The sequence below is a fragment of the Chrysemys picta genome, chromosome 21, assembly GCF_011386835.1.
Source record: "Chrysemys picta bellii isolate R12L10 chromosome 21, ASM1138683v2, whole genome shotgun sequence".
In the NCBI taxonomy this organism is placed as follows: domain Eukaryota; kingdom Metazoa; phylum Chordata; order Testudines; family Emydidae; genus Chrysemys; species Chrysemys picta.
Genome location: NC_088811.1, coordinates 17,018,603 through 17,045,052, shown reverse-complemented (window position 1 = coordinate 17,045,052; position 26,450 = coordinate 17,018,603). Strand labels below are relative to the sequence as shown.

Sequence of the window (26,450 nt, the reverse complement as noted above, 5' to 3'; positions counted from 1 at the left end):
GACTCCTGGATGAAGAGCAGCTGGTGTGAACTCAGCTTTGGCAAGGCTGAAGTGATGCGGATTAGGAAATGCTTGGAAAACAAGCCAGGTCATTGTCCTGCCCTTCCACTGAGGGCATCTGCTGCCTGTTTAAGAGGCAGTGTGGACTAATGGCAAGAGTACCAGATTGGGACTCAGGCAACCTGGATTTTATTTCCAGCTCTGCCACTGACCTGCTGAGTGACCTTGGGCAAGTCCCTTTCTCATCCCGTGCCTCAGTTTTCCCACCTGTAAAATGGGGATAATGAGACTGATCTCCTTTGTAAAGCGTTTTGAGATCAGCTGATGGAAATCACTAGATAAGGATGTGTGCCTTATTATAAGCCTCAGGAACCTACTCATTTCAGCATTTAGTCTGGATAGCAAGGTAATGCCCCCTTCCACCTCTGCCTTTGCTAGGAAACTTCAATGCTTCCTGCCTGACAAGGATCAGCCCAGCACGACCCATATGTTCTTTGCTGCCAAGGTGGATAACTGCAACTCGCTGTATCTGGGTGTGAAGGGGCCAGCAACATGGCGGCCCCAGCACATGCAGAAAGCAGCAGCCCGCTCCTCAGTGAGACGCTAGCTCATCGCCCCTCTGCTTCAGTCCCTCCACTGGCTGCCTGTCGGCTTCCACGGCCAGGTCAGGGCCCACGTCCTGATCCTGGAGACCAGCAGAGGGTCAGCGCTTAGCTCCCAGCGGCGGTCGCATCTCAGTCTGCGTTCCACCAAGACCTCTGCAGTCCTCTGGACAAAGCAAGCTCACGAAGCCCAGGACAAAACGAGAGCCCCAGACGCAAACTGTTCTCTGTCACGGGTCACTGCTGAGTGCGGAACAAGGTCCAGAAGGCGTCAGACCATCCCAAGCTGAGCCCCCTCCGCTGGGGAACAGAGAAAACGCGTGATGGCCACCAGGGACCTCACCAAGCAGATCTAGCTTACTGGGATGCCACGCTGACAGGCACGATAGCAAACCCTGGAGATACTTTACGTGTCAGGGGCCTGATCCTGCAGGAGGTCCTTGGGTGGAGCACTTGCACTGTCAGATCCAGGATACCAACACTGGGCCGGACCTGATGACTTGGAAGCAGGAACCCCCGTAGCCTGTTGAGTTGTCTGTTGTTTCAGATGGGGCCTGATCTTGTGAGGTGCCTCCCCAGTCCCTGTTTCCAGTGGGAGGGCAGATCTCAGCCCCCTGCACCTTCAGGCATGTAATGAGTGGGGTCATGTGTCAAGCAGCTGGCTCAGAACTGCACAGCGCCACTCCACTCCCCGACACCTCACGCGACCAGGCCTGGGTAGGCGGCGGTGAACCTGTGAGACGCCCAGCCCGAGCCGCAAAACGCTCCGTGTGTCAATATCATGGGCGGGTTTATAGGAGCAGACACATGTCAACCCAGCTTATGCCGGTGAATTCTGACACGTAGGAACTCTTCACATGCCCAGCATAGCTGCCTCATCCTCGCTATTGCTAAAATAACCCAAGGGCAACACTCTAAGAGCAGGGCGATACCAGCGGAGACAGATTCAATTTCCTTTCGGCCCAATAAATACAGGATCAAACGTAGCATATTCGCACGGGGCTAGAGGGAAGCCATCTTCTCTCGGCAGGAGATGTTTCAGAACATCAGAGGGTTTGTTGGACAGGGTGCCACAATAAATGGAATAGCCTACCCTTCTTTACAAATAGCTTCATGTTTATTTTTCCTGCGAGTCTGACTTAAGACCAGGTGGCTAGCTAGACTAAGTACCTGCGGGTACGTGAGAATGACATTGTGAACTCGGGTCTGTGGGACCTGAGCTTGCAGACTCATTCCAAGCCCGCATTTGAGCATCCGCACTACATTGTAGACTTGGGCTTACAATTGCTGGACCTGGGTCGCCCAGCCGTGCTAATGCGTCCACACTGCACTACGCAAACCCTCTGACTCGGGTCTGCAGTTTGAGCTGTGTCCACACTGCAAAATGACAGGTCTTGCACCCAAGTCACAGTGGGTCTCTCTCCTTGCAGGGTCTGCACAGCTAAACCCCTTTCTTTGTCTCTTAGTCACTGGAAAACCCAGTTTTAACCAGTCTATGCAAAGCCCCGCCTGGGGTGGAATTTCTCTGGAGCGGTTTACAATCCTGGGGCAATCCTCCCTCTACCCCCCGTTTTAGCTCCTGGAGGAGCTGCGGGACCCCTCCCCCACAGAGCAGAACATCGTTATGCTTAAACCCTTCATTAAATTCACACGATGGTCCCCAAAGATGGGGGAGCAGCACCTGTCCAGGTGGAAACTCTGGCAGGTTTTAAGGTATTTCACAACTTCTCCTGGGGTCCGTCTCTGGTCACAGAATCATGCCAGTTCTCAGAGAGAGTGTGTGAAGGTTTGTCTACACCACAAAGAAAAACCCGCTGCACCGAGTCTCAGGGCCTGGGTCAATTGACTCGGGCTTGTGGGGCTTGGACCGCAAAGCTGAAAAGAGCAGTGTAGATGCTCCCGCTCAGGCTGGAGCCCGGGCTCCGAAACCCGGCCAGGGGGGAGAGTCATAGGGTGTGTCTAGACTCCACTGTGGTTAAAAACCAGCGGCTGGCCGGTGCCAGCTTACTCGGGCTAACGGGGCTGTTTAGTTGCAGTGTAGACCTCTGAGCTCCCACATTGCAGGGTCCTAGAGCCCGGGCTTCAGCCCAAGCCCGGACGTCTACACTGCAGTAAAACAGCCCCGCGGCCTGAGTCAGCAGACATGGGCCAGCCGTGGGTTTTTAAACTTACCCTGGAGACCGGCCCTAGGCAGTTCTAGTTCCTTTGTCTGTTGGCCATCTTGAACCAGCTCAAACCAGTCTACACTGTTTCCCCAGGGGCCAACACTTCCAGAAGACTGTCCTTGCATTAGAAAGACAAGGCGGGTGAGGTAATAGCGGTTATTGACCCAGGAGAAATAATCTTTGAGCTTACACAGAGCTCATCTTCAGGTCTGGGAAACTGAGGCCACATCTACACTACCAGTTGTCAGCAAAACTGACGTCGGTCAGGGGTTGTAGCCCTAAGGATTAATCTGCTGGTCTGTACAAATATATCTTTCTTATAAATTTGAGTATTTGATGTATTAGGCTTATAAGGCAAGAGACTTACCTACAGGCCCAAACCCTGTACGTTAAGCTAATGCGAAGTTAACACATTTTGGGACCCTTACCCAGAAAGGGTAAAATTAGACAAAACACACACGCAGATGTCTAGAGACCTTTGCCTGAACCAACAACAATAAAGGGTGGAAAAAGGGGATTTTTGCCCACAAATCTAACCAGTACACCACAAATGCGTACAGATCTGTCACCCATACGCACATTCATACTAGCCTATGGGCTAAGTGTACCCTAACATTTCCGTGGGGGAAGAATGAAATTTGGGCACAAGAGGAAGGATTTCCGACTAATACCCTATACAAGGCAAGGCAGCTCACCATTAGGCAGGCAATCGACCCACCTGTCTGCTCCTGTCGACTCTTCATTGCCTCAACTACGTATCGATGCGACCCATCTCCGATGGCTATTAACTATTAATAGGCTGTATTTTATTTCTTGCAAATTGTAAGTTTAAGGTAACTAGACTGAGTTTGCATTTATTTCAGTTCAAGCTTAATAGGTTAAGCCAGAGAATAAACCGCTCTGCATTAGCGTCCTCTGCCAGAGGCGTGAAAACGCCCAAGGTGCTGCCGTTGTATCTTCCCACACCAGGTTATTAAAACAGAGTGTTAGTATTAATCACGTTTGCAGCTTATATTGCATTATTGAATATGGCATTATCATATGTGTCTCTTGAATAACAGTAATACAGGTGTAACTCTGTAATGCTAACTGTTTTCCCATTTGCTTACTCTTTCATTGATTTTAATAAAAGGTCTTTATGACTAGATCTGTCTCAGTGTGACCTTCCTGTCATACCCCCGAAGTTCCTTTTATAAACTCTGTGACGCCGGATTCAGGACGAACTTTATCTTCTGATCAAACAAATTGGCGAGCCAAAACCCATACTAATTAATATCCGTAATAATTATTAATTAAAATTAAATAATTAAATTAACACTACTAACACACCCCAAATCAGGCTACAGGGTGTGACTATTCCACCCCCTTCAGCGACATGAATTATGCCGGCATAACTGGTAGTCAATATACACAGGTGTGGCTGAGGTGTTTCTACAAGATGCTACCTGCCCTGCTCAGGGGGACCTGGAATCTGTTAGAATGAGATGGGTCAGAGCTACAAAATTCACAAAAGAACATGCAAACTCTGAACACCTGCTCCTAAACCCACGGGGAGGTAGATCGGCCCTTTGGAGAAATAACCCCCCCAACATCCCCCACCACGTGTTAGGAGTGCAGGTGCTGGGTTTTGGTCAAGCCCATTACAAAGACACAGGGCAGCTAGGAGACCTGGATATGGGTTTTGAATTCCTACGTCTGGGGGGTGCATGTTTGAATCAGGGCTTTTGGTTTCATCTCTACTAGAATAAGTCTTGTTTGCTGACCGCACTGTGGCTCCCCATCCCCTTAGCACAGGGGTGGGCAAACTTTTTGGCCTGAGGGCCACATCGGGGTTCTGAAACTGTATGGAGGGGTGGGTAGGGAAGGCTGTTCCTCCCCAAACAGCCCCCGCCCCCATCTGCCCCCTAACTGCCCCCCTCAGAACTCCTGACCCATCCAACCCTCCCTGCTCCTTGTTCCCTCACCACCTCCCCGGGACCACACCCCCATCCAACCGCGCCAGCTCCCTGTCCCCTGACTGCCCCGACCTCTATCCACACACCCCCAGAGCCTCCGCCCCATTCAACCACCCCCTGCTCCCTATCCTGACTGCCCCGACCCCTATCCACACCCCCCCCAGAGCCTCCGCCCCATTCAACCACCCCCTGCTCCCTATCCTGACTGCCCCGACCCCTATCCACACGCCCCCCAGAACCTCCGCCCCATTCAACCGCCCCCTGCTCCTTGTCCCCTGACTGCCCCCCAGGACCCTCTGCCCCTTATCTAACCCCCCACCCTCCCCTTCCCCTTACCGGAGCGCTGGCGGCACAGCAAGTTGAGGCTGCGGGGGAGGGGGGACAGTGGGTGAGGGGCCGGGGGCTAGCCTCCCAGGCCGGGAGCTCAAGGATGGTCTTGGCCCACGGGCCAGAGTTTGCCCACCTCTGCCTTAGCAAGTGAATGGACCAGATTTCATAATACCAAAGAGCGGATTGCTTTGGCAACGTAAGCGTCTAGATGCAGTTATTATGGGCTCTTTCCAAAAACGCGCTCGGGACGTTAATGCAGAGACGGTTATGTTCAGAAAGCCAAGCTAGGGGGACGTGCTGATGAACCAGGCCACCCATTGCTGCAGGAGAGCACGAAGCTTGACCTCAGCTGTCCCGGGTCACGTTGTAACCCCTCGCCTGCTGCGGGTCACTGCGAAAGAATCCTATAACCAGCCCACGGTGGTGCAACAAGTAACCAGAAACTCAGTTACCAAAGCAACTAATCCTGCGGCTCATGCCTAGTAACTGGAGCTTCTCTGCTTTCAGACACGTTCGGCCCTGTGCATTGCAGCAGAGTGAAGGGCGATGCTACCTTGTCTCCCCAGTGACCCGCACCCTCCCCTCCTCCACCCCCTTGGGAGGCCTGACAACAGAGCAGACCTGGCCAGGAAAGAGGCAGCACCATAAAGCCCGAGCTGATGCCCTGCACATCTCTAGGAGGCCTGGGTGATAGGCAAGACCTGGGCCTAGGCATCTTGACACCATTTCTTTGGAGTCGCGATGCCCTCTGAGGAGCATTTTCTGGTTCGTCCAGGAGAGGGGCAGGGGATTGGTTCATGGAGTTGTCCGTCACTCCTCGGCACGTCCTTCTGACCTTCTCAGCAAGATCTGCCATTGGAAAGGTCTCCGCTTGGGACCGTCCCTTTGAGGACATCTCTTTTCCATTTACAATTTACTGGGGGAAATTCAGTCAGTCTCCAGTAAGAGAGACCAACCAGGTCAGGTGCAGATTTCTAGAACCTCTGGCAGAGTTGGAGGCCAGCTGAGCTCAGCACAACAGGACGGGCAGGTGCTTACAAAGGTGGAACTGCAGAGGGAAGGGCTCTTTAGCAGCGTAGGCCTCGTTGACCATGGGCTTTTGCCCCAATTCCAGCCATCAGTACAGGAATACTAGTGCAAACTCTTGTGCAAAGCAGGCCAAGTCACTATAAACACCAGTTTCTAGCAGAGTTTAGTGCCACCAGTGCAAAAAGAAGCTTTCCATTTCTGCGCTTGGAGTTGATCCTAGTGTCCCGTCACCAAAGACTAGAATCAAGGCAGGCAAGGACATGAAACTTGCTGGAAAACACTCCAAGGGAAAAATAGCATTTTAAGGGTTCCTCCCAACGTGAGTACCTTCTTCCCAATCCCCTCATTGCTGCCAACATCTGAATCTTCACTCCCGAGAACCTGGTCCTTGTAGCAAGGAATCCAAGTCTCCATAAAAATCAGTGTCATTTGCCCAAACTCCTATGTACCGAAAAACCCCACAGCATTAACTCTTCACCCCCCCCCTCCCATTCATCTTCCCCACCCCGTCTTCCCTCTGCAATGGCCTTTTCGCTACTTTGCTTGATTTTTTTAAAAACCTATTTAAAAAAACAACTCCCATCCCCAAACAACCTAATATTATAAACTACTGGGCCGTGACAATTGACAAAACATCACCTGGTGCCTGAGCTGTATCAAACAGCTAGCACAGGTGAGTGATCCTTTATGCCCTTGAAATTCACATGCAAATGCAGGCCTGTGCACTGAAAGGCAGCTTACCGTGATTTGGCAATTACAGAAGCCCTGGGGCAGGGCTTTCTTGAGCAGCGTGAAAATTTGGAGAGGCAGCTTCAGCTGCTAAATTCTGGCTTATAAATACCAGGTCAGCAGCAGTGCCAATTCCTCAACAAATGAGTTTTCATTATCTTAATAGAGTCGCCGGAGGCCAGAATCCCTCCGTAATGCTCACCAGGAAAGCCCTCTTGCTGGCTCTCCAGGGGACAGGCGGAGACTCGGGACACCCAGGTCATGGCCTCCAGGAAGGTCGTGTATGGAAGTTCCAGGTGAATAGGCTACAGGGCCTTCATAAAGCTCAGAGGAGCAGGATGCCTTTCAGAAACGTTCAGAGCAGACACTGTTCTGCCCACCCATTGGCCCCTCTGCAGGTTTTAAGAACTTGTCTGTTCCTTAATCTCCATCCTGGGCCAAATCGTGCTCACCGGACTAGTCCCATCGAACTTTGTGGAGAAACCCCGTCTGCTTGGCCTCCTATCCACCTGTTGTCTCTTGTCTGACACGTACATCGTCTGCTCTTTCAGGCAAAGACCATTTCTCTGTTGTACAGCTCCTAGCACAATGGTCTATGGCGATGTAAATAAATCATATTTACAGTCAGGGATTTTAGGTGAAAATCCCCCCCCCCCAGCTATCACTGGAGGGAGCTGTAGTGTCAACAAAGCTTTTGTTTTTCCTCTTTTTAAGCCACAACATCGATTACCTGCCTGGGTCGTGAAACGGACAAATACTACACCACCCCGGTCAGTTTCACCCGACTGCTGATACCACGTGGAGGGGCAGACAGAGATACAAAAGAGAAGAGAAAAAGGGAATGAGAAGAGCATCAGGTTTAGACAGCTGCTTGTATCAATTGTTTCTTTGGGCTGCCAACCCCGCCCCCAGCCCGGTCAAATCCGAAAATTCATAATGCGCATTTGACCATGTGTTTGTAATAACCCCAATAGACAAAAGTTCTATAGAAACGCCCTTCTCTGACAAACAGACAGATTATTTTCTCCCCACTGACTCGGGACGTCCAATGGAGCAGAAATAGAGCGACAGCGATTCCATTGTGCCTCGTCGTGGGGGGGAAAAGTCTCTTTGCAGCGTTGCCAAGAGCAGCGGTGCAAGTGGAGCCCTGCAAGCGGTTAGGCTCCTACTGCACAAACTGCAGGGGGAGCGAAAACCATCAGGCTGGATTCTGCTAAACACTGAGGTGATGCCATCGATTTCCAAGGAGTGGCCATGAACTTGGAGCAGGCTGGGGCGGTTGTAAACGACAGTGAAGTTCTGCTCATCGACTTTCACAGGAGCTATGGTGTGAAAAGTGGTTAGAAAACAGGGCCCAGCCTTCTGGAGCTGATGAGAAAACTTCCGTGGATTTCATTCAGACCATACGTGCCAACATTCCACTTCCCCTATGGGTGCTTGACCCCCCACTCCGCCCCAGGCCCCGTCCCCACTCCACCCCTTCCCCCAAGACCCCACCCCTGCCCCACCGCCGTTCTGCCCCCTCCCCCAGCATGCCCCACCCTTGCTCCTCCCACTCCAGCACCTCCTGCATGCTGCTAAACACTTGATCCGAGGCAGGCAGGAGGTGCTGGGAGGGAGGGGGAGGCGCTGATTGCAGGGGCCACCGGTGGGTGGGAGGGCCGGGGGAGGAGCTGATTGGCAGGGCTGCTGGTAGATGCTGAGCACCCACTATTTTTTAACCCGTGGGTGCTCCAGCCCCAGAGCACCCAAAGAGTCGGGGCCTATGATCTGGACAATGAAGTACTGTTATTTCTTTAATTCTCAGCAGAGAAGTGATGGACTGAATTCAAACCAACCCCTTAACATCCTCCAAATATCTAGGATCCCAAGCACATTCTTTAGCATCTTTAAAAAAGCCTCAGACCCTGGTACATACACACAACTTCACTCGATGGGGTAGCGTGGTCTAGTGGACAGGGACTTAGGAGACCTGGGCTCATATCCCAGCTCAGCCTTCGACTTCCTGTGCGACGCTGGGCAAGTCACTCAGTCTCACCTGATCGGTTTCCCTATCTCACGGGGTGTTGCAAAAAGTGGGGGGGGGAAAAATCCATTAATCATTAGGATGCACTCGGGTACAATGGTGATGGGGACCAGCTGGGTAGGGAGAATCTTAGAACTGTAGGGCTGGAAGGGACCTTGAGAAGCCATCTAATCCAGCCTCCCATGCTGAGACAGGACCATGTATACCTGGACCAGCCCTGACAGGGCCTGATTAGGACATTCTGAAGCCCTAAACTAGGGGTTGGCAACCTTTCAGAAGTGGGGTGCCGAGTCTTCATTTATTCACTCTGATTTAAGGTTTCGCGTGCCAGGAATACATTTTAACGTTTTTAGAAGGTCTCTTTCTATAAGTCTATAATATATAACTAAACTATTGTTGTATGTAAAGTAAATAAGGTTTTTAAAATGTTTAAGAAGCTTCATTTAAAATCATATTAAAATGCAGAGCCCCCCGGACCGGTGGCCAGGACCCGGGCAGTGTGAGTGCCACTGAAAATCAGTTCGCGTGCCTCCTTCGGCATGCGTGCCATAGGTTGCCTACTCCTGCCCTAAACTATGTCACGTGTCAGAGGTCCCATACCACAAAAAAATAATTATATATTCAATGTCCTTTCTGTGAAAATAATAAAACATGAAAGCTTTATATTTGCATATAAACACAAAGGCAAAGTTGTAAAAATGGAATAATAATCTAACTAAAACACATCTTGCAAGATGCCTGTTTGCATTACAAGATAGTTTCAAATTAACACAGTTTCGTCTCTGATTTCTTAATTAGTAGATATGAAAACTTTTTGTCTACAGGAACACACAAGCAGTTATAGTTACGCAGAACAGCTTACTTATTGGAAGCAACCTGCCATATGTCTGTTTGCACATCACATTAATTTTAAACACATTTTCTTTCATGATTTTTGGAGAGCAAAGTCACGGATGACGTCCTCGATTGATAAACTGAGTTTGTCACTTTTAATGCACAGAAGGCTTTGGGCAGATCGCTGCAAGAAAAGCTTTTGCTAGGCAGAGATCTCTGCATTCATTTCTCTATCCTCGGTCTCCCCCAGGGCCACTAATTAATCTCAAGTAAACACCTCGGACACACAGAGTGACAACAAGCTATATGCGCGAAAGAGAAAGAAAGAATTTTCCAGGAAAAAGACTGGTAATCTCTAGACAGGCATTGAGAAAGGGAGAAAAACTAGCCTATATTCAAGCAACTATAATGAAGATTGTAGGCTTTAATAGCCTATAAATCATATATGCACATAGTTTGAAATAACTTGCTCACCGAGTACTCAGAATATTTTGATACATCTTCCTTCAACTTCTCTCAAAACCCTCTATTTATCCTTTCATCAGCACTCTCTGATATTTACTGTGAAGGTTCCCGAAACTGACGGAGGAAAGCCAACACAAATTTATCCTCCTCAAGATCACACTCGACCCAAGTCTAGAAGACGATCCCCTGCAAACTCAACCACGTGAAGCACGGCTAGCGCAGAAAGCGGCGTGCGCACTAAAACACACAACTGTCCGTATGTACAGATCAGAAGAAGAAAACACACAAACACCTAAGAAAACGAAGGAAAACAGGAGTGAAGGCACTATACGACTGAGCGTCTGGACCGTAAACAAAAGATGGCAGCCTTTCGGCTATCACCAGCCAAGGGGGACTCTACACATGATGTCACTCCTAGGACGAGTCCCATATGCGTATGAGCTTGGCAGGATTGCTTCACGACACTGCCGTCTCCGACCTCACATTTTTCCCGGTTTTATCGTCAGTGAGATTATTTATTTATTGAAATAAGTTCTGAAGGGACGGTCAGAATTTTACCAATAGCAGCTGGCCAACAAAACGCTGCAATTCCACAACCTCTCTAGGTAACCTGTTCCAGTGCTTACGTATCCTTAAAGTTAGAAAGCTTTTCCTAATATCTAACCTAAACCTCTTGATTTAGTGGACACGGAGAACAATAGATCACCGTCCTCTTTCGAACAGCCCTGCACATCTTTGAAGACTTATCAGTCTTCTTTTCTTAAGACTACACATGCCCAGTTTTTGCACCTTTCCTCATAGATCAGGTTTTCTAAACCTTTTATCATTCTTGTTGCTCCCCTCCGGACTCGCTCAAATTTGTCCACAGCTTTCCTAAAGAGTAGCGCCCAGAATTGGACACAGTTCTCCGGCTGAGGCCTCACCTGTGCTGAGCAGAGTGGACCAATACCTCCTGTGTCTTACCTACAACGCTTCTGTTAATGCATCCCAGAATATTCGCCTTTTTGCAACTGCATCACATTGCCGGCTCATATTCCCTTTACAATCCACTCAACCCCCCAGGTCCTTTTCCGTAGTATTACTGCCTAGGCAGTTATTCCCCATTTTGTAGCTGTGCATTTGATTTTTTCCTTTCCAGTACAGTACTTTGCACTGGTCTTTACTGAATTTCACCTTGTTTATTTCAGACCAATTCTACCATTTATCAAGGTCCTTTTGAATTTGGACCCTGTCCTCCAAAGTGCTAGCAACCCCTTCCAGGTCAGTGTCATCCATACATTTTTATAAGCATACTCTCCCCTCTGTTATCCAAGTCATTAATGAAAATATTGACCAGTACTAGATCAGGACAGACCTCTGCAGGACCCCATTAGATATGTTCTCCCAGTTTGACAGCAAACCATTGACAACTCCTCTTTGAGTACAGTTTTTCAACCAGCTGTCCACCCACTTTATAGTAGTTTCACCTAGACTGCATTTCCCTGCTTTGCTTAGGAGAACGTCACGTGGGACTGTGAGAGACAAGGTGGGGGAGGTAACATCTTTTAATTGGACCAACTCCTGCTGGAGAGTTTTATCCTGGAACCAACATGGCTACAACAACACTGCACATGGGACTGAGCCAAAAGGCTTATTAAAATGGAGATAAATCATGTCTACTGCTTCCTCCCATTCCACTAGGCCAGTTTCCCTCTCAGAAAAGGAAAGTCTGGCGTAATTTATTCTTGGCAAATCCATGCTGGCTATTATTTATCACTCTCTAGACGCTCACAACATGATGTAGAGTGTTACTGTAGGACCACATTTTCCCCTGATCGTTTCAGGACACCATGGGTCCATTTCTGACGGAGAACATCGCATTTCCACTGTCCACGCAAAGGGTCTACAAATCTGACCCATTCACAGACGGTGCCCAGCGCAGCTGCTTCGCTTCATGCAAATATGTATCTCTAAAGTCTTTAAAGCTCTGCTCCCTGGGTTCACATCGGCCCGGTTTTTAAAGCCTAAGGGACTATTTGCCAGCACCATGGCAGAGGGCCAGGAAAAGTGCTGTTTGAAGGAGGAACAGAGCACCATCAGCTGTAAATAGGAGTTTTACAATGACAACAGCAGTTTATATTGGATTAAGAGAGCTCATAGCTGATGGCTGGCTGTTAAAAATATAGACAATATATCTCATGGACTAAAAAGGGACAGCTAAATGTTTATTCCCTTCCCAGATTACCACCTGCTGACCAGGAGTTTTGCAGCATAGCTCTACCAGCTGCATGACATCTTCCTAGAAATAATATGTAACTCGTAAATAAAGCCATCAGAATTCCATAAGGATCACAGACGTTATGGATGGAGGACCATTCAGATCACTGAGTCTATCCATCTGCAAAGGCAGAGCACACTCCTCAGACCGAGCATGCATCAGATAGGACACAAGAGAACGGCCACACTGGGTCTGACCAATGGTCCAGCCAGCCCAGCGTCCTGTCTTCCAACAGTGGCCAGGACCAGAAGCTTCAGAGGCAATGAACAGAACCTGGACCTGGACACCCCAGATCTGAATTTTGTGGCTTTGCCTCAACGCTGAAAAGCTGAACCAAAATCCCATATCGAACCACCCCCAATAACCAGGGTGTTGGTGATTACTGGATCTGAATTTTGCAGCCATAATTACAAATTTGAGGCTGTCTGAGTGCACACCTTTAAAGCATCTACAAGTCTTTTTAGCCTGCTGCTGCACGGTGTGGTGTATTGGCCGCGCCCAGGGACATGAAAGTGCTGGGCAGCCTGGGAAGTCTCCCTGCAGCATACCCATTGGCAAATGAGGATTAATACTGGCCTCAGGGAGGCAGTGTGACCTAGCGGACAGAACAGTGCACTGGGAATTGGGAGATCTGGGTTCTATACCCAGGTCTGCGGTTGGCTCTCTCTGTAACCTTGGACAAGTCACTTCCCCTCCCTATGCCTCAATTGCCTCATCTGTGAAATGGGGATAGTGATACTGAACTCCTTTATAAAGTGTGTTGAGATCCACTGATGAAGAGCACTAGATTAGTGCAAGGAGCTGCCATGAGGTGGGTATTAATGAATACTTGAAGGGCTTCGAGATCCACCAACGGGACACAAAGGCTGTCTCTAAGTTAAGGAAACTCCCATCAGTGCAAGTCACTACTGTGACGCAACCCTCTCATAGAGGACATGCTGCACCGGCACAAATTGGGGGTTTATGCCTGTGCGGTTTGCTTTGGTGACTGGATTACGCTGCCCCACTGCTGTATGCCCTTGCATAGTGCAGTGTGTTTGTGTTAAAGACTTTGCCCTGGGGTAATTGCAGCAATCTGTTTGCACAGGTGCAAATTTCTTTCATGTTGCCAAGGTCGGAGTCGTGTGTTTCCTCAAGCCACATTCAACCTAAGGAGCGGCTGGTATCAGTGTCCTGGAAAGGGAAGCAGAGATTGGGTTTCCTGCAAACAGCTCCGTTTAGCAGTGGGGGACGGGAACAACCAGCCAGCGACACCCATGGGAACAGAGTGCTCCACAGAGAGAGGTGTGTGTGTGTGTGTGTGTGTGTGTGTGTGTGTGTGTAAAGCCAGCTGGTGTCTCCACCAAGGTTCAATGTGTTGTGATCCTTGGATGCCTTGCTCCTTATATTATACAACAAAGAACCTCACGCCACAGCCACCACCCCGTTGACATAGCTTTCACCCCCCCGCCCCGCAGACATCTCTGATGGCCACTAAGATACAAGTGAAGAGACTTGATTTTTTTAAAGTTGCATCTTACAACACTGAAAGTCCCAGGGACGTGGCAAGGTTGGGTCGGGCCTGCTCCGGAGCTGGCAAACCACTCCACCACCTCCTGCCCCAGCACATGCAGCAATAAAATCAGAAGTGAAGGAATCCAGGGCTCAGGACTGAATCTGACTCCGGCACCAGCTGCTCCTGGGGCCGTGACTGACTGACACCCACATGCCCCCCCGTGTGTCACATGCTGGATTGCGATCCCCCAGGCATTGGTTAAGTAGCATTTCTGTGACCAGATTCATTAAATAGGAGCTTGCTAGGGGAGGGGAGATGGGTGCAAAGGGGCGGGAAACCCATAACAGGGCAGGTGAGCTGCAGAAAGGAGGATGGGGGCATTACAGACTGGCAGCTACAAAGGAAAAATAACGCCTGGCTGCGGGGGAGCAGTGAGCGCTGGCTGAGTTCAGGAGGGAAGGAGGTGAAAGGTGCCTGGGTGCAGATAGTGGGTGTAGCAGGGAGAGGTGCCAAGGGAATACTGCAGGGGCAGTGTGTGGATGGGTGCAATAAGGGAAGGGTGCTTCAGTGTAAGGGATGCAGGCAGGGTCGGTGCAAGGAAGTTTCACGCCCAAGGCTTGTACCCCCCGCCCCAGCCCTGCAGCAGCTCCACGCCACCCCCGAGGCACCCCCCACGGCAGCTCATCCCCCAGGGAGCCGTGCGGCAGCTCCCTCCCACCCCCGGCCTGAGGCACCTCCGCAGCAGCTCCCCACCCCAGCTCACCTCTGCTTTGCCTCCTTCCCGAGCACGCCGCCCCCACTTTAATTCTCCTCCCAGGCTTGTGGCGCCAAACAGCTGATTGGCGCTGCAAGCCTGGGAGGTGGGAGAAGTGGAGCGGCAATCGCACGCTCGGGGAGGAACGCTGTAAAAAAAATTGGGGGCACTGCTTTTTGGCGCCCCCAAATCTTGGCACCTTAGGTACCACCTAGTTCGCCTTAATGGTAGCACCAGCCCTGGGTGCAGGGGGGGGGGGGGCTAGGTACAGCAGAAGAAGGGTGTCTGGGCTGGGGGCACAGGGAGTGTCTGCAACAGGGGAAGTGTGCCCAGGGGCACAGCAGGGGCCGCAGGGGAAGGTGCCCAGGGGCTGGGGTCACACAGGGGGCTGTGGCAGGAGAAGGGTGCCCAGGGGCACAGTGGGGGGGGGAGGGGGATGTGGCAGGGGAAGGGTGCCCAGGGGCACAGTGGGGGGGGGAGGGGGATGTGGCAGGGGAAGGGTGCCCAGGGGCACAGTTGGGGGGAGGGGGATGTGGCAGGGGAAGGGTGCCCAGGGGCACAGTGTGGGGGGGGGAGGGGGATGTGGCAGGGGAAGGGTGCCCAGGGGCACAGTGTGGGGGGGGAGGGGGATGTGGCAGGGGAAGGGTGCCCAGGGGCACAGTGTGGGGGGAGGGGGATGTGGCAGGAGAAGGGTGCCCAGGGGCACAGTGTGGGGGGAGGGGGATGTGGCAGGAGAAGGGTGCCCAGGGGCACAGTGTGGGGGGAGGGGGATGTGGCAGGAGAAGGGTGCCCAGGGGCACAGTGGGGGGGGGAGGGGGATGTGGCAGGGGAAGGGTGCCCAGGGGCACAGTTGGGGGGGGGAGGGGGATGTGGCAGGAGAAGGGTGCCCAGGGGCACAGTGTGGGGGGGGAGGGGGATGTGGCAGGAGAAGGGTGCCCAGGGGCACAGTGTGGGGGGGGAGGGGGATGTGGCAGGAGAAGGGTGCCCAGGGGCACAGTGTGGGGGGGGAGGGGGATGTGGCAGGGGAAGGGTGCCCAGGGGCACAGTGTGGGGGGGGAGGGGGATGTGGCAGGGGAAGGGTGCCCAGGGGCACAGTGTGGGGGGGGAGGGGGATGTGGCAGGGGAAGGGTGCCCAGGGGCACAGTGTGGGGGGGGAGGGGGATGTGGCAGGGGAAGGGTGCCCAGGGGCACAGTTGGGGGGGGAAGGGGGATGTGGCAGGGGAAGGGTGCCCAGGGGCACAGTTGGGGGGGGGGAGGGGGATGTGGCAGGGGAAGGGTGCCCAGGGGCACAGTTGGGGAGGGGGAGGGGGATGTGGCAGGGGAAGGGTGCCCAGGGGCACAGTGTGGGGGGGGAGGGGGATGTGGCAGGGGAAGGGTGCCCAGGGGCACAGTGTGGGGGGGGAGGGGGATGTGGCAGGGGAAGGGTGCCCAGGGGCACAGTTGGGGGGAGGGGGATGTGGCAGGGGAAGGGTGCCCAGGGGCACACAGGGGGGGGGGGGGGGAATGCGGCAGGGGAAGGGTGCCGGGAAGCTGCCCAGGGCGGGCTGAGGGTGCCAGGGGGCCGACACTCACCCGTACACGTCGGCGGAGATCTGGGTGCCCAGCACGCACACCGCCTCCATGCGGCTCCCATACTGCAGCCGGAGAGTCCGATCCCGCAGCATCGCCGCCGCCGCCGCCGCCGCTCGCTCCTTCCTCCCTCCCGCGTGTCCTGCCCCCACCTGCCGCCAGGTGAGTCCGAACCAGCCGCGGCTCCCGCAGCAGCGAGCCCCGGCTTATCCCTGCTCCCAGACACGCCCCCGGACCCACAGGGAGCCAATCAGCGGCAGCAAACTGCCCCCCAGGGTGGGGCCAGCTCAGGGTTGAAATTCGCCTTTATTTTTAGAAAGGGAAGTTTTGGACCATTTTCCCCCTAGTGTAAACCCCCCCCCCTCCATTTTCCTCCCCCCTAGCCCGGGGGCTGCAGCCACACTACAGGGGACATGAGCATGGGGGCGGGGTCAGGGGAACCCCAGACAGCTCCAAGCCACAGGCAAGGGGCTCCCCCAGCTGTCCCCAACTCGAGCTGTAAACCGATCCCCAGGCAATCAACCGCTACCCTGGCCCAGACCGCCCAGGGAGAAATCTGGGGCCACTCAAGCTCTTAATCCAGTCCAAGAGCTTCCCCGGTAATGCCATTGCTGCACCAGGATCACCTAGGAAACCTGAACCTGGCACGGTCCCTGGCGGCAGTGCAAGGGACATGTAGGCGTGTGCCCGTGTTAGGGGGTGCGGTCTGCTTAGCATCAAGTGTCCTTAGCCGGTGGCAGGTTATGGCGCTTTCAAATCAGCCACCATCTCTTTCCTTCCTCCTCCAGTGTGGGGCTGGCTGGTCTTACTAAGCAGAGACTGTCTGATGATTTGAGGAAGTCTCTCTCTCTCTCACAACTGTCACATTTTTAACACAAGTTAAAGGGACAGTGCCATAGCTAAAAGTTGTGTTTAGGGCAAAAAGCAGCAAGTTGAATATCTCTGGAGTGGGGGGCCGTTGGTAATTCATCCATTACTGAATCATTGAACAGGCACTATGTTTATAGATGTATATGGATTTTTCTTTTGTTACTAGTGTGTCATTTGATGAGTTTATTAATGCTCAAGTTGAATAGATCTTTTTGAAACATACTTTAAAAAGAAAATGTCTTCCCTGGGTTACAAGATAACCAGCTGTAAATGATTAAACCTGAAAGAAGTTTAGAAGCATCCAAAGATCCCAGTCGGAATGGAGACCCCTTTTGGTCCTAGATGCTGTGTAAACACAAAGCAAAGCACAGTCCCTGTCTTGAAGAGTCTGGGACCCTGATCTGCAAACATGCCCTGTTTGTACCCTGCTCTAAACATATGATTTTTAATGTCATTTCTTGTGTGAAAAATTAAGAACATGAATAAGGGTTTGCAGGATCAGGGCCTAACTTAAGACAAACAGTTGCAGCAAATGCATATCAGACAATATGGAAAGGGGAGGGGAAACAAGGGTATTAGAAAAAAGGCCACATGTTTACACAGTCTGGCTTTATGCACAGTTTAGTGGTTCTGAAGCCTTCAGGAGTTATTTTCCTTTGTATTTTAATATCTAAAGATCAGCAATGCCCACTGGTTCTCCACTTAGCCACTCTCCGCTGATGATTTCTTGTAGGCATCACAGCAGCGGTGGGTTGAGAGGAAGGATCTGATAGGACAGGACTTACTGGACTAGTTTGGGGAAGATGCTCCATATTTAAGGAGCGGTATGAAAAGAACCACAGAGAGGTTGACAATGAAAATAGTCAGTCACATTTTAGTCAATTTCATTTCCGGATACCCATGCCCTAGTCCCAATGATCTAATCCAGTGGCTCTCAATCTTTCCAGACTACTGTACCCCTTTCAGGAATCTGATTTGTCTTGCGTGTCCCCTCCTCTTCACACCCCCCCCCCCAGTTTCACTTCACTTAAAAACTACTTGCTTACAAAATCAGTCATAAAAATACAAAAAAGTGTCACAGCACATTATTACTGAGAAATTGCCAAAACAGAGGCTCAACTTAAATGTATACCCTAAATTAAAAAAACATAGTAAAAGAACCCCAAAAAGTGCCACCGTGGCTAAACAACAATGTAGAAGAAGCAGTGAGAGACAAAAAGGCATCCTTAAAAAAGTGGAAGTTAAATCCTAGTGAGGAAAATAGAAAGGAGCATAAACTCTGGCAAATGAAGTGTAAAAATATAATTAGGAAGGCCAAAAAAGAATTTGAAGAACAACTAGCCAGAGACTCAAAAAGTAATAGCAATTTCTTTTTAAGTGCATCAAAAGCAGAAAGCCTGTTAAACCAGTGGGGCCACTGGACGATCGAGGTGCTAAAGGAGCACTCAAGGACGATAAGGTCATTGCAGAGAAACTAAATGAATTTTTTGCATCAGTCTTCACGGCTGAGGATATGAGGGAGATTCTCAAACCTGAGCCATTCTTTTTTAGGTGACAAAGCTGAGAAACTGTCCCAGATTGAGGTGTCATTAGAGGAGGTTTTGGAACAAACTGATAAACTAAACAGCAATAAGTCACCAGGACCAGATGGTATCACCCAGGAGTTCTGAAGGAACTCAAATGTGAAACTGCAGAACTACTAACTGTAGTTTGTAACCAATCATTTAAATCAGCTTCTGTACAAAATGACTGGAGGATAGCTAATGTGACTCCAATTTTTAAAAAGGGCTGCAGAAGTGATCCTGGCAAAATCAGACTAACTTCAGTATCGGGCAAACTGGTTGAAACTATAAGAACGAAATTGTCAGACACATAGATTAACATAATTTGTTGGGAAAAAGTCAACCTGGTTTTTGTAAAGGGAAATCATGCTTCACTAATCTACTAGAATTCTTTGAGGGGGTCAACAAGCATGTAGACCAGCAGCGGCTCCAGGCACCAGCGCTCCAAGCACGTGCCTGGGGCGGCAAGCTGTGGGGGGCACCCTGCCGGTCCCTGCGAGGGCGGCAGTCAGGCAGCCTTCGGCGGCTTGCCTGTGGGAGGTCCGCTGGTCCCGCGGATTCGGCAGCAATTCGGTGGCGGATACGCCGAAGCCGCGGGACCGGCGGACCTCCCGCAGGCATGCTGCCGAATCCGTGGGACCGGGGACCTCCCTGCCTGCCATGCTTGGGGCGGCAAAAAAGCTAGAGCCGCCCCTGATGTAGACAAGGGGTATCCAGTGGATATAGTGTATTTATCACTGTCGTGATTTTCAGAAAGCCTTTGACAAGGTCCCTCACCAAAGGCTCTTAAGCAAAGTAAGCTGCCACGGGATAGGAGGGAAGCCGCTCACATGGATTGGTAACTGGTTAAAAGATGGGAAACAAAGGGTAGAAATAAATGGTCAGTTTTCAGAATGGAGAGAAGTAAATAGTGGTGTCCCCCAGGGGTCTGTACTGGGAACAGTCCTATTCAACATATTCATAAATGATCTGGAAAAAGGGGTAATCAGTAAGGTGGCAAAATTTGCAGATGATACAAAACTACTCAAGATACTAAAGTCCCAGGCAGACTGCGAAGAACTACAAAAGGATCTCTCAGGATCTCTCAGGTGAGTGGGCAACAAAATGGCAGATGAAATTCAATGTTGATAAATGCAAAGTAATGCACATTGGAAAACATCATCCCAACAATACATACAAAATGAAGGGGTCTAAATTAGCTGTTACCACTCAAGAAAGAGATCTTGGAGTCACTGTGGATAGTTCTCTGAAAACATCTGCTCGATGTGCAGCAGCGTCAAAAAAGCTACAGAATGTTGGGAATAATTAAGAAAGGGAGAGATAATATCATATTGCCTCTATATAAATCCATGGTACGCCCACATCTTGAATACTGTGTGCAGGTATGGTCGTGCCATCTCAAAAAAGATATATTGGAATTAGAAAAGGTTCAGAAAATGGCAACAAAAATGATTAGGGGTATGGAATGGCTTCCGTATGAGGAGAGATTAATAAAACTGGGACTTTTTAGCTTGGAAAAGAGATGATTAAGGGGGGATATGATTGAGGTCTATAAAATCATGACTGGTGTGGAGAAAGTAAATAAGGAAGTGTTATTTACTCCTTCTCATAACACAAGAACTAGGGGTCACGAAATGAAATTAGTAGGCAGCAGGTTTAAAACAAATAAAAGGAAGTATTTTTTCACACAGTGCACAGTCAACCTGTGGAACTCCTTGCCAGAGGATGGTGTGAAGGCCAAGACTATAACAGGGTTCAAAAAAGAACTAGATAAATTCATGAAGGATAGGTCCATCAATGGCTATTAGCCAGGATGGGCAGGGATGGTGTCCCTAGCCTCTGTTTGCCAGAAGCTTGGAATGGACGAAAGGTGATGGATCATTTGATGATTACCTGTTCCGTTCATTCCCTCTGGGGCACCTGGCATTGGCCACTGTCGGAAGACAGGATACTGGGCTAGATGGACCCTTGGTCTGACCCAGTCTAGCCGTTCTTATGTTTTTATGCTTACTTTCTCATTTTTACCATATAATTATAAAATAAATCAATTGGAATATAAATATTGTACTTACATTTCAGTGTATAATATATTGTCTATATGAAATTTTAGTTTGTACTGACTTTGCTAATGCTTTTTATGTAGTCTGTTGTAAAACTAGGCAAATATCTAGATGAGTTGATGTACTCCTTGGAAGATCTCTGTGTACCCCCAGGGGTACACGTACCCCTGGTTGAGAACCACTGATCTAATATTGCAGTTGTAAGCACTACAGGGAAATGATGTTCCTTTAAAAGCTGTTTCCACTGGCATTTTAAAATAAATAGAAATGTTTCTATTGACTGTTGATATATATTTTAACAAAATACAAGGCCAAATTTGACCCGACAGAGTTGCTTTAAATATTTCCCACTCACCTCAATGGACATTTCACCTGTCTCAAAAATTTTCTTTTTGTCAAGGATGAGTCCTCATCTGGTTAAAGTGTCCGGTTTGTTTCTCGACACTGGGGAAGTTTATCCTTCAATTTCAAAGTTTAAAAAAATGTACTTATTGTATTTAAGTGGTTCAGAATATTAATTGTCTATTCATTTCATTTTCGTTTTTGTCCTGAAAGATCTCAGACCATGTCACAAATGATGTACATATAATACTACTAAAATGCAGCAACTTCTGGGGGTGGAGACCACTAATCAGAACATATCACCTCAATAGTGGGGAAATTTTACTCAAGCACATGGAGACAAATTGTGCCATCTATCACACAGAGCAGACCTTGATTGATTATTTTTAAATGGTCACACACACACACACACACACACACACACACATACACACACACACACACACACACTTACTTTGGACTTTGTTTTCCTTGGTTATGATGCAACCAGAATGCTTCAACGGAATTATTTCTCTAACATCCCATCATACTAAATAGGAATATATAATTATCCCCTAGTGATTTGAGAACCACCACCACCAACAACAAAAAATGATAAACTAGCATTAGGGATGAAGTTTCCACTCGAAGTTTAATTTTTCTTTGTCTGGTTTTCCATCAGCATCGCCCACAAATCCCATTAAAGCCAACGTGGGCTAGAGATAATCAAAACCTTTGATTAAAAAAAGAAAACCAGGCTTTCTTTAATTGAGCAGAACAACTTTCTAAAAAATCTTCCCCAAACTTCCTTTTTGTATGAGTCCAGGAGAGGACAGACAGGTGAGTAGCAGCCACCTGACTTCGGGTCATTTCAGTCAGCTGGAGTAAAATTAGGTGTCGAAAGAAGACTTTGGCCGCTTGGGGCCTTTTGAGCTGTGCCAAAATAGTGGATGAAAATCCCTGCCACAGGGACGGTCCTTGGCTGATAGCAATGAAACGCAGAGCCAGAGCATTTATGGAAAAGGAATGCCCAAGCATAGCTGGATCATTGCTCTTTTGATTGACAACATTCTGTTACAATGAGGCCAACAATGGAGGGAGATGTCATTGTTCATTGTGCTTGGCGGATGTCGCTTCCGGGGAGTGACATGCACAGTGCACTGTTTAGGAATAACTACGATCTGATTGGCTTCAGGTACAAGATGAGTGTGATTCAGCCAATCAGGGAGCAGCTTAGCCATAAAAGTATGGAATACACCGATGGCTAGCCGACATTTACTTCTTTTGTTTTCCGTGTAACTCTTCTCAGCCAAGAGGTGATGCCAGCAGAGACTTGCTGACCAGCCCCTGCTTCATCAGCTGTAACAAGGAAGTTTGTCTGTTCCGAGGAGATTAAATACTCAGCATTGCTAAAGAGAGGCTATTCATATAACGGGAATATTCTCCTCAGTGCTGTAGCTATGGGTTCCAATTCCATTGCTGGTTTTCATGGAAGTCTTCAAGTGACCTTGAAAGATCTTGGAGTGTTAGGGAGGTCCTGGAGCTTTGGGATTTTGGGGGATTTCAGAGGCCCTGGAATTTGGGGGATTTTGATGGGATCTTCATTAGAAATTGGATCATCTGCTCTTGTTAACTAATACAGAGGTCCCCAGGAAGAGGGCCTGGTGGGTGTGGGGAGGAAAGATGGTCTTGCAATTAAGGTACGGGACTGGGACTCGGGAGGGATGGGTGTGGCCTTGGGCAAGTCACAAGGCCAGTTTTCAAAAGAACTCGGCAGCCTTGATTTCATTAAGAACAGCTGGGGGCTGAGCGCGTCTACAAATGCAGTCACTTCCCGTTGGTGCTCTGGCAGATAGCATTAGGGCGATATCCCTGTAAATAGTCCGAGACCCTCTCGCGGTGCTCTCTGTGTGCTATATCTTAGAACCCACCCGAAGGCAGCCAGGGCAGCCGTGTGTATCGAGCTGCTGTGTGCAGTGAGCAAACACAGTTGTTTGGGACCCCACTGTGCCTCTGTGATTTCTTGACATGATTTTTGTTGTGTCTGAAGCGCAAGACACAATGGGTGCCTGAATGCTAGGAGTTCATTCAGAGATCTGGCCCGACACTGCTTTGGCTCTGTCTACACTATAAGCGAGGGGTGTGAGTCCGCTGCTCATTTGCACATACTAGCGCTAGCGCTTATTGAGCGAACAGGAGGATAAATAGCAGCGTAGCCTCGGTAGCATGGGTAGTGGCAGCTGAGGTCTGGCTTAGCCATACCAAGTACCAACCTGTCCAAACTTGCACAAGTATGTGTCCGCGAGCAGGGGAATCATACCCCTAGCTCGTAGTGTAAACGCAGCCTTTGTGTCTCAGTTCCCCTTTTGGAAAACGGAGGTACTAATGATATTTCCCCACCTCACAGAGCTGTTGTGAGGATAAATTCAGGAATGAATGTGATACGTACTGCAGTGAGGAGGACCAGATAAACACCTAAAGCGAACAGGTAAAGCTATTTTTACGTGTGATCACCATAATTTTGCAAGAACCATTTTTTTAAGCTAACCTAACAGTTATAAAAGGGATTCATTTTAGTGGGGCTCGCTCACTGCCCACTTTTAGCTCTTTAATTATAAGCTGGCAGGTGTAAAGGGAAATCATGCCTCACTAATCTATTAGAATTCTTGGAGGGTGTCAACAAGCATGTGGTCAAGGGTAATCCGGTGCATTTAGTGTACTTGTATTTTTAGAAAGTTTTTGACAAAGGTCCCTCACCAAAGGCGCTTTAGCAAAGTAAGCTATCATGAGATAAGAGGGAAGGTCCTCTCATGGATCAGTAACTGGTTAAAAGACAGGAAACAAAGAGTAGGAATAAATGGTCAGTTTTCACAATGGATGGGGTAACTAGCGATGTCCCCCAGGGATCTGCATTGAGAGCTGTGCTGTTCAACATATTAATAAATGATCTAGAAAAGGGGGTGAACAGTCAGATGGCAACATTTGCAGATGGTGCAAAGGTTTCAGAGGGGTAGCCATGTTAATCTGTATCAGTAAAAACAACGAGGAGTACTTGTGGCACCTTAGAGACTAACACATTTATTTGGGCATAAGCTTTCGTGAGCTAAAACCCACTTCATCAGATGCATGGAGTGGAAAATACAGTAGGAAGCTATATATACAGAGTACATGAAAAGATGGGGGTTGCCTTACCAATTCTAACGAGACAATTCAATTAAAGTGGGCTATTATCAGCAGGAGGAAAAATCACTTTTGTAGTGGTAATAGTTAAGTTCAAAGTTGACTGCAAAGAGTTACAAAGGGATCTCCTAAAACTGAATGACTGGAAACATTGATAAATGCAAAAAAATGCACATTGGAAAACATAATCCCAACTATACATACAAAGTGATGGCATCTAAATTAGTTGTTACCACTCAACAACTAGAAATCTTGGAGTTATCATGGATAGTTCTCTGAAAACATCTGCTCATTATGCAGTGGCAGTCAAAAAAGTGAACAGAATGTTAGGAACCAATAGGAAAGGGTTAGATAAGACAGAAAATATCATAATGCCACTATATAAATCTATGTAATGTACTCCCATGTGCAGTTCTGGTCTCTCTATCTCAATATATATATATATATATAGGAACTGGAAAAGGTACAGAGAAGGGCAATAAAATGATTAGGGGTAGGGAACAACTTCTGTATGAGATATTAAAAGGATTGAGACCTTAGAGGTTTTCAAGGCCTGGCTTGACAAAGCCCTGGCTGGGATGATTTAGTTGGGTTTGGTCCTGCTTTAAGCAGGGGGTTGGACTAGATGACCTCCTGAGGTTTCGTCCAACCCTAATCTTCTATGATTCTATGTTCATCTTAGAAAAGAGATGATTAAAGGGGAATATGATATAAGACTCATGATATAAGTCTATAAAATCATGAACGGTGTGGAGAAAATGAAGACAAGAAGTGTTATTTACTTCTTCACATAACACAAGAACTGGGGACACCCAATGAAATTAATAGGCAGCAGGTTCAAAACAAACATAAGGAAGTACTTCTTCACGCAACGGTCAACCTGTGAAACTAGGGTGACCAGATGTCCTGATAAAATCGGGACTGTCCCGATATTTAACCCTTTGTCCCGCATCCCGATCAATGTACGATCGGGACCCCATTTGTCCCGATATTCAGGGGGGCCAAGTGGGGAGGGGGCGGGACCTGGGGCAGAGTGGGGGCAGAGCCTGGGAGGAGCAGGGTTGGACTGTGGGCAGCACTGACGGCACCCCAATATGTCCCAATATTTTACTCTTATGATCTGGTCACCCTATGTGGAACTCGTTGCCAGTGGATGTTGTGAAGGCCAAGACTACAACAGGATTCAAAAAAGAACGGACCACTTGATAATTGCCCTGTTCAGTTCATTCCCTCTGGGGCACCTGCCATTGCCAGAAGACGGGACACTGGGCTAGACACACCATTGGTCTGACCCATTCTTATGTTCTGTAGGTTGATTTCAATTCTAGGGGGGAAGCAAGGTGGCATTCTTTTATATTCTAAAATGGTTGTAAAATCCATTGACATGAGCCTGTGGAGGAGGAAACCCCACAGTTTCTCACACTAAATCCTCCCACTGTTAGGTATTCAGGAACTGTCGTCAGACGTCTCTGGTGTGGTGCTCTGCTCTGTTCAGTGTTGATACCAGTCAGCTCCATGTGTGTTCCCTCTGTGCGCTGCCCCGGCTCTGCAGATCGCTGACACAGCAGACCCCGAGAGAACCCCCAATGACCACAGACTCCGATAAGGTACGAAGGCACCTGGCCAGGTTTATTGCCAAACGAAACATAGTCTCTAGCTCCCCGGATCAGATGTCTACAGTTCTGCTAGTACATATGTGCTCCCTGACAATGGACTGGCTCAGTCAGTGGTGGGACTCTCCATTGCCCCCTAGGCCAGACAAAGACAGCTCTTCAGGGGTACACTTTTATACACAGGTACAAATAAGTTACACATCACTCCTGACGTATAGCGGTGCAACCCCTCTATGTGTTAGGGTGCCGCCTCTCACCTTGTACATGTTGGTTCGAACAAAACGACTCTATCCTATTACCTTCCTGCCCCTGTCTTTAGGATGGGTCAGCCTGTTCCTTGTTATCTATGTGGAATGTGCTCGTAACGGAATGTTCTGGTACCATCCTGGCACATGTTTATATAACTAATGCTTAGTACCTTTTAGGTATATGTATATTTGCAACATCAGCCTTCGTCTTGCCAGCTTCCGTGAGTAGGGCCTGCTGCACAGGGAGACTTTGGCAAACCAGTAAAGTGCTTGAAACCAGGGCCGGCTCTGGCTTTTTTGTCGCCCTAGGCAAAAAAGCCACCCGCCGCTCCCTCCCCCCGCCCCCCAGCGCGGCAGGGGAGGGCGCCGAGCAATCCCCGACCGGC

General features: G+C 49.3%; 1 protein-coding gene across 2 annotated transcripts in view; it reads right to left on the bottom strand.

Moving 5' to 3' along the window:
• The window catches only part of LOC101939677 (protein-arginine deiminase type-2), a 143,808-nt gene that overhangs the window by 68,770 nt on the left and 48,588 nt on the right, over positions 1 to 26,450 (bottom strand). Inside the window, exon 1 of one of the 2 annotated variants that reach the window (XM_065575091.1) lies at positions 16,214 to 17,004. The exons of the other annotated variant lie outside the window; for it this stretch is intronic. Coding sequence (XP_065431163.1) covers positions 16,214 to 16,305 — 92 coding nt within the window. The 5' untranslated portion in view covers positions 16,306 to 17,004. Of the gene's footprint in view, positions 1 to 16,213; positions 17,005 to 26,450 lie in introns of those variants that run through there. 2 annotated transcript variants of the gene reach the window in all.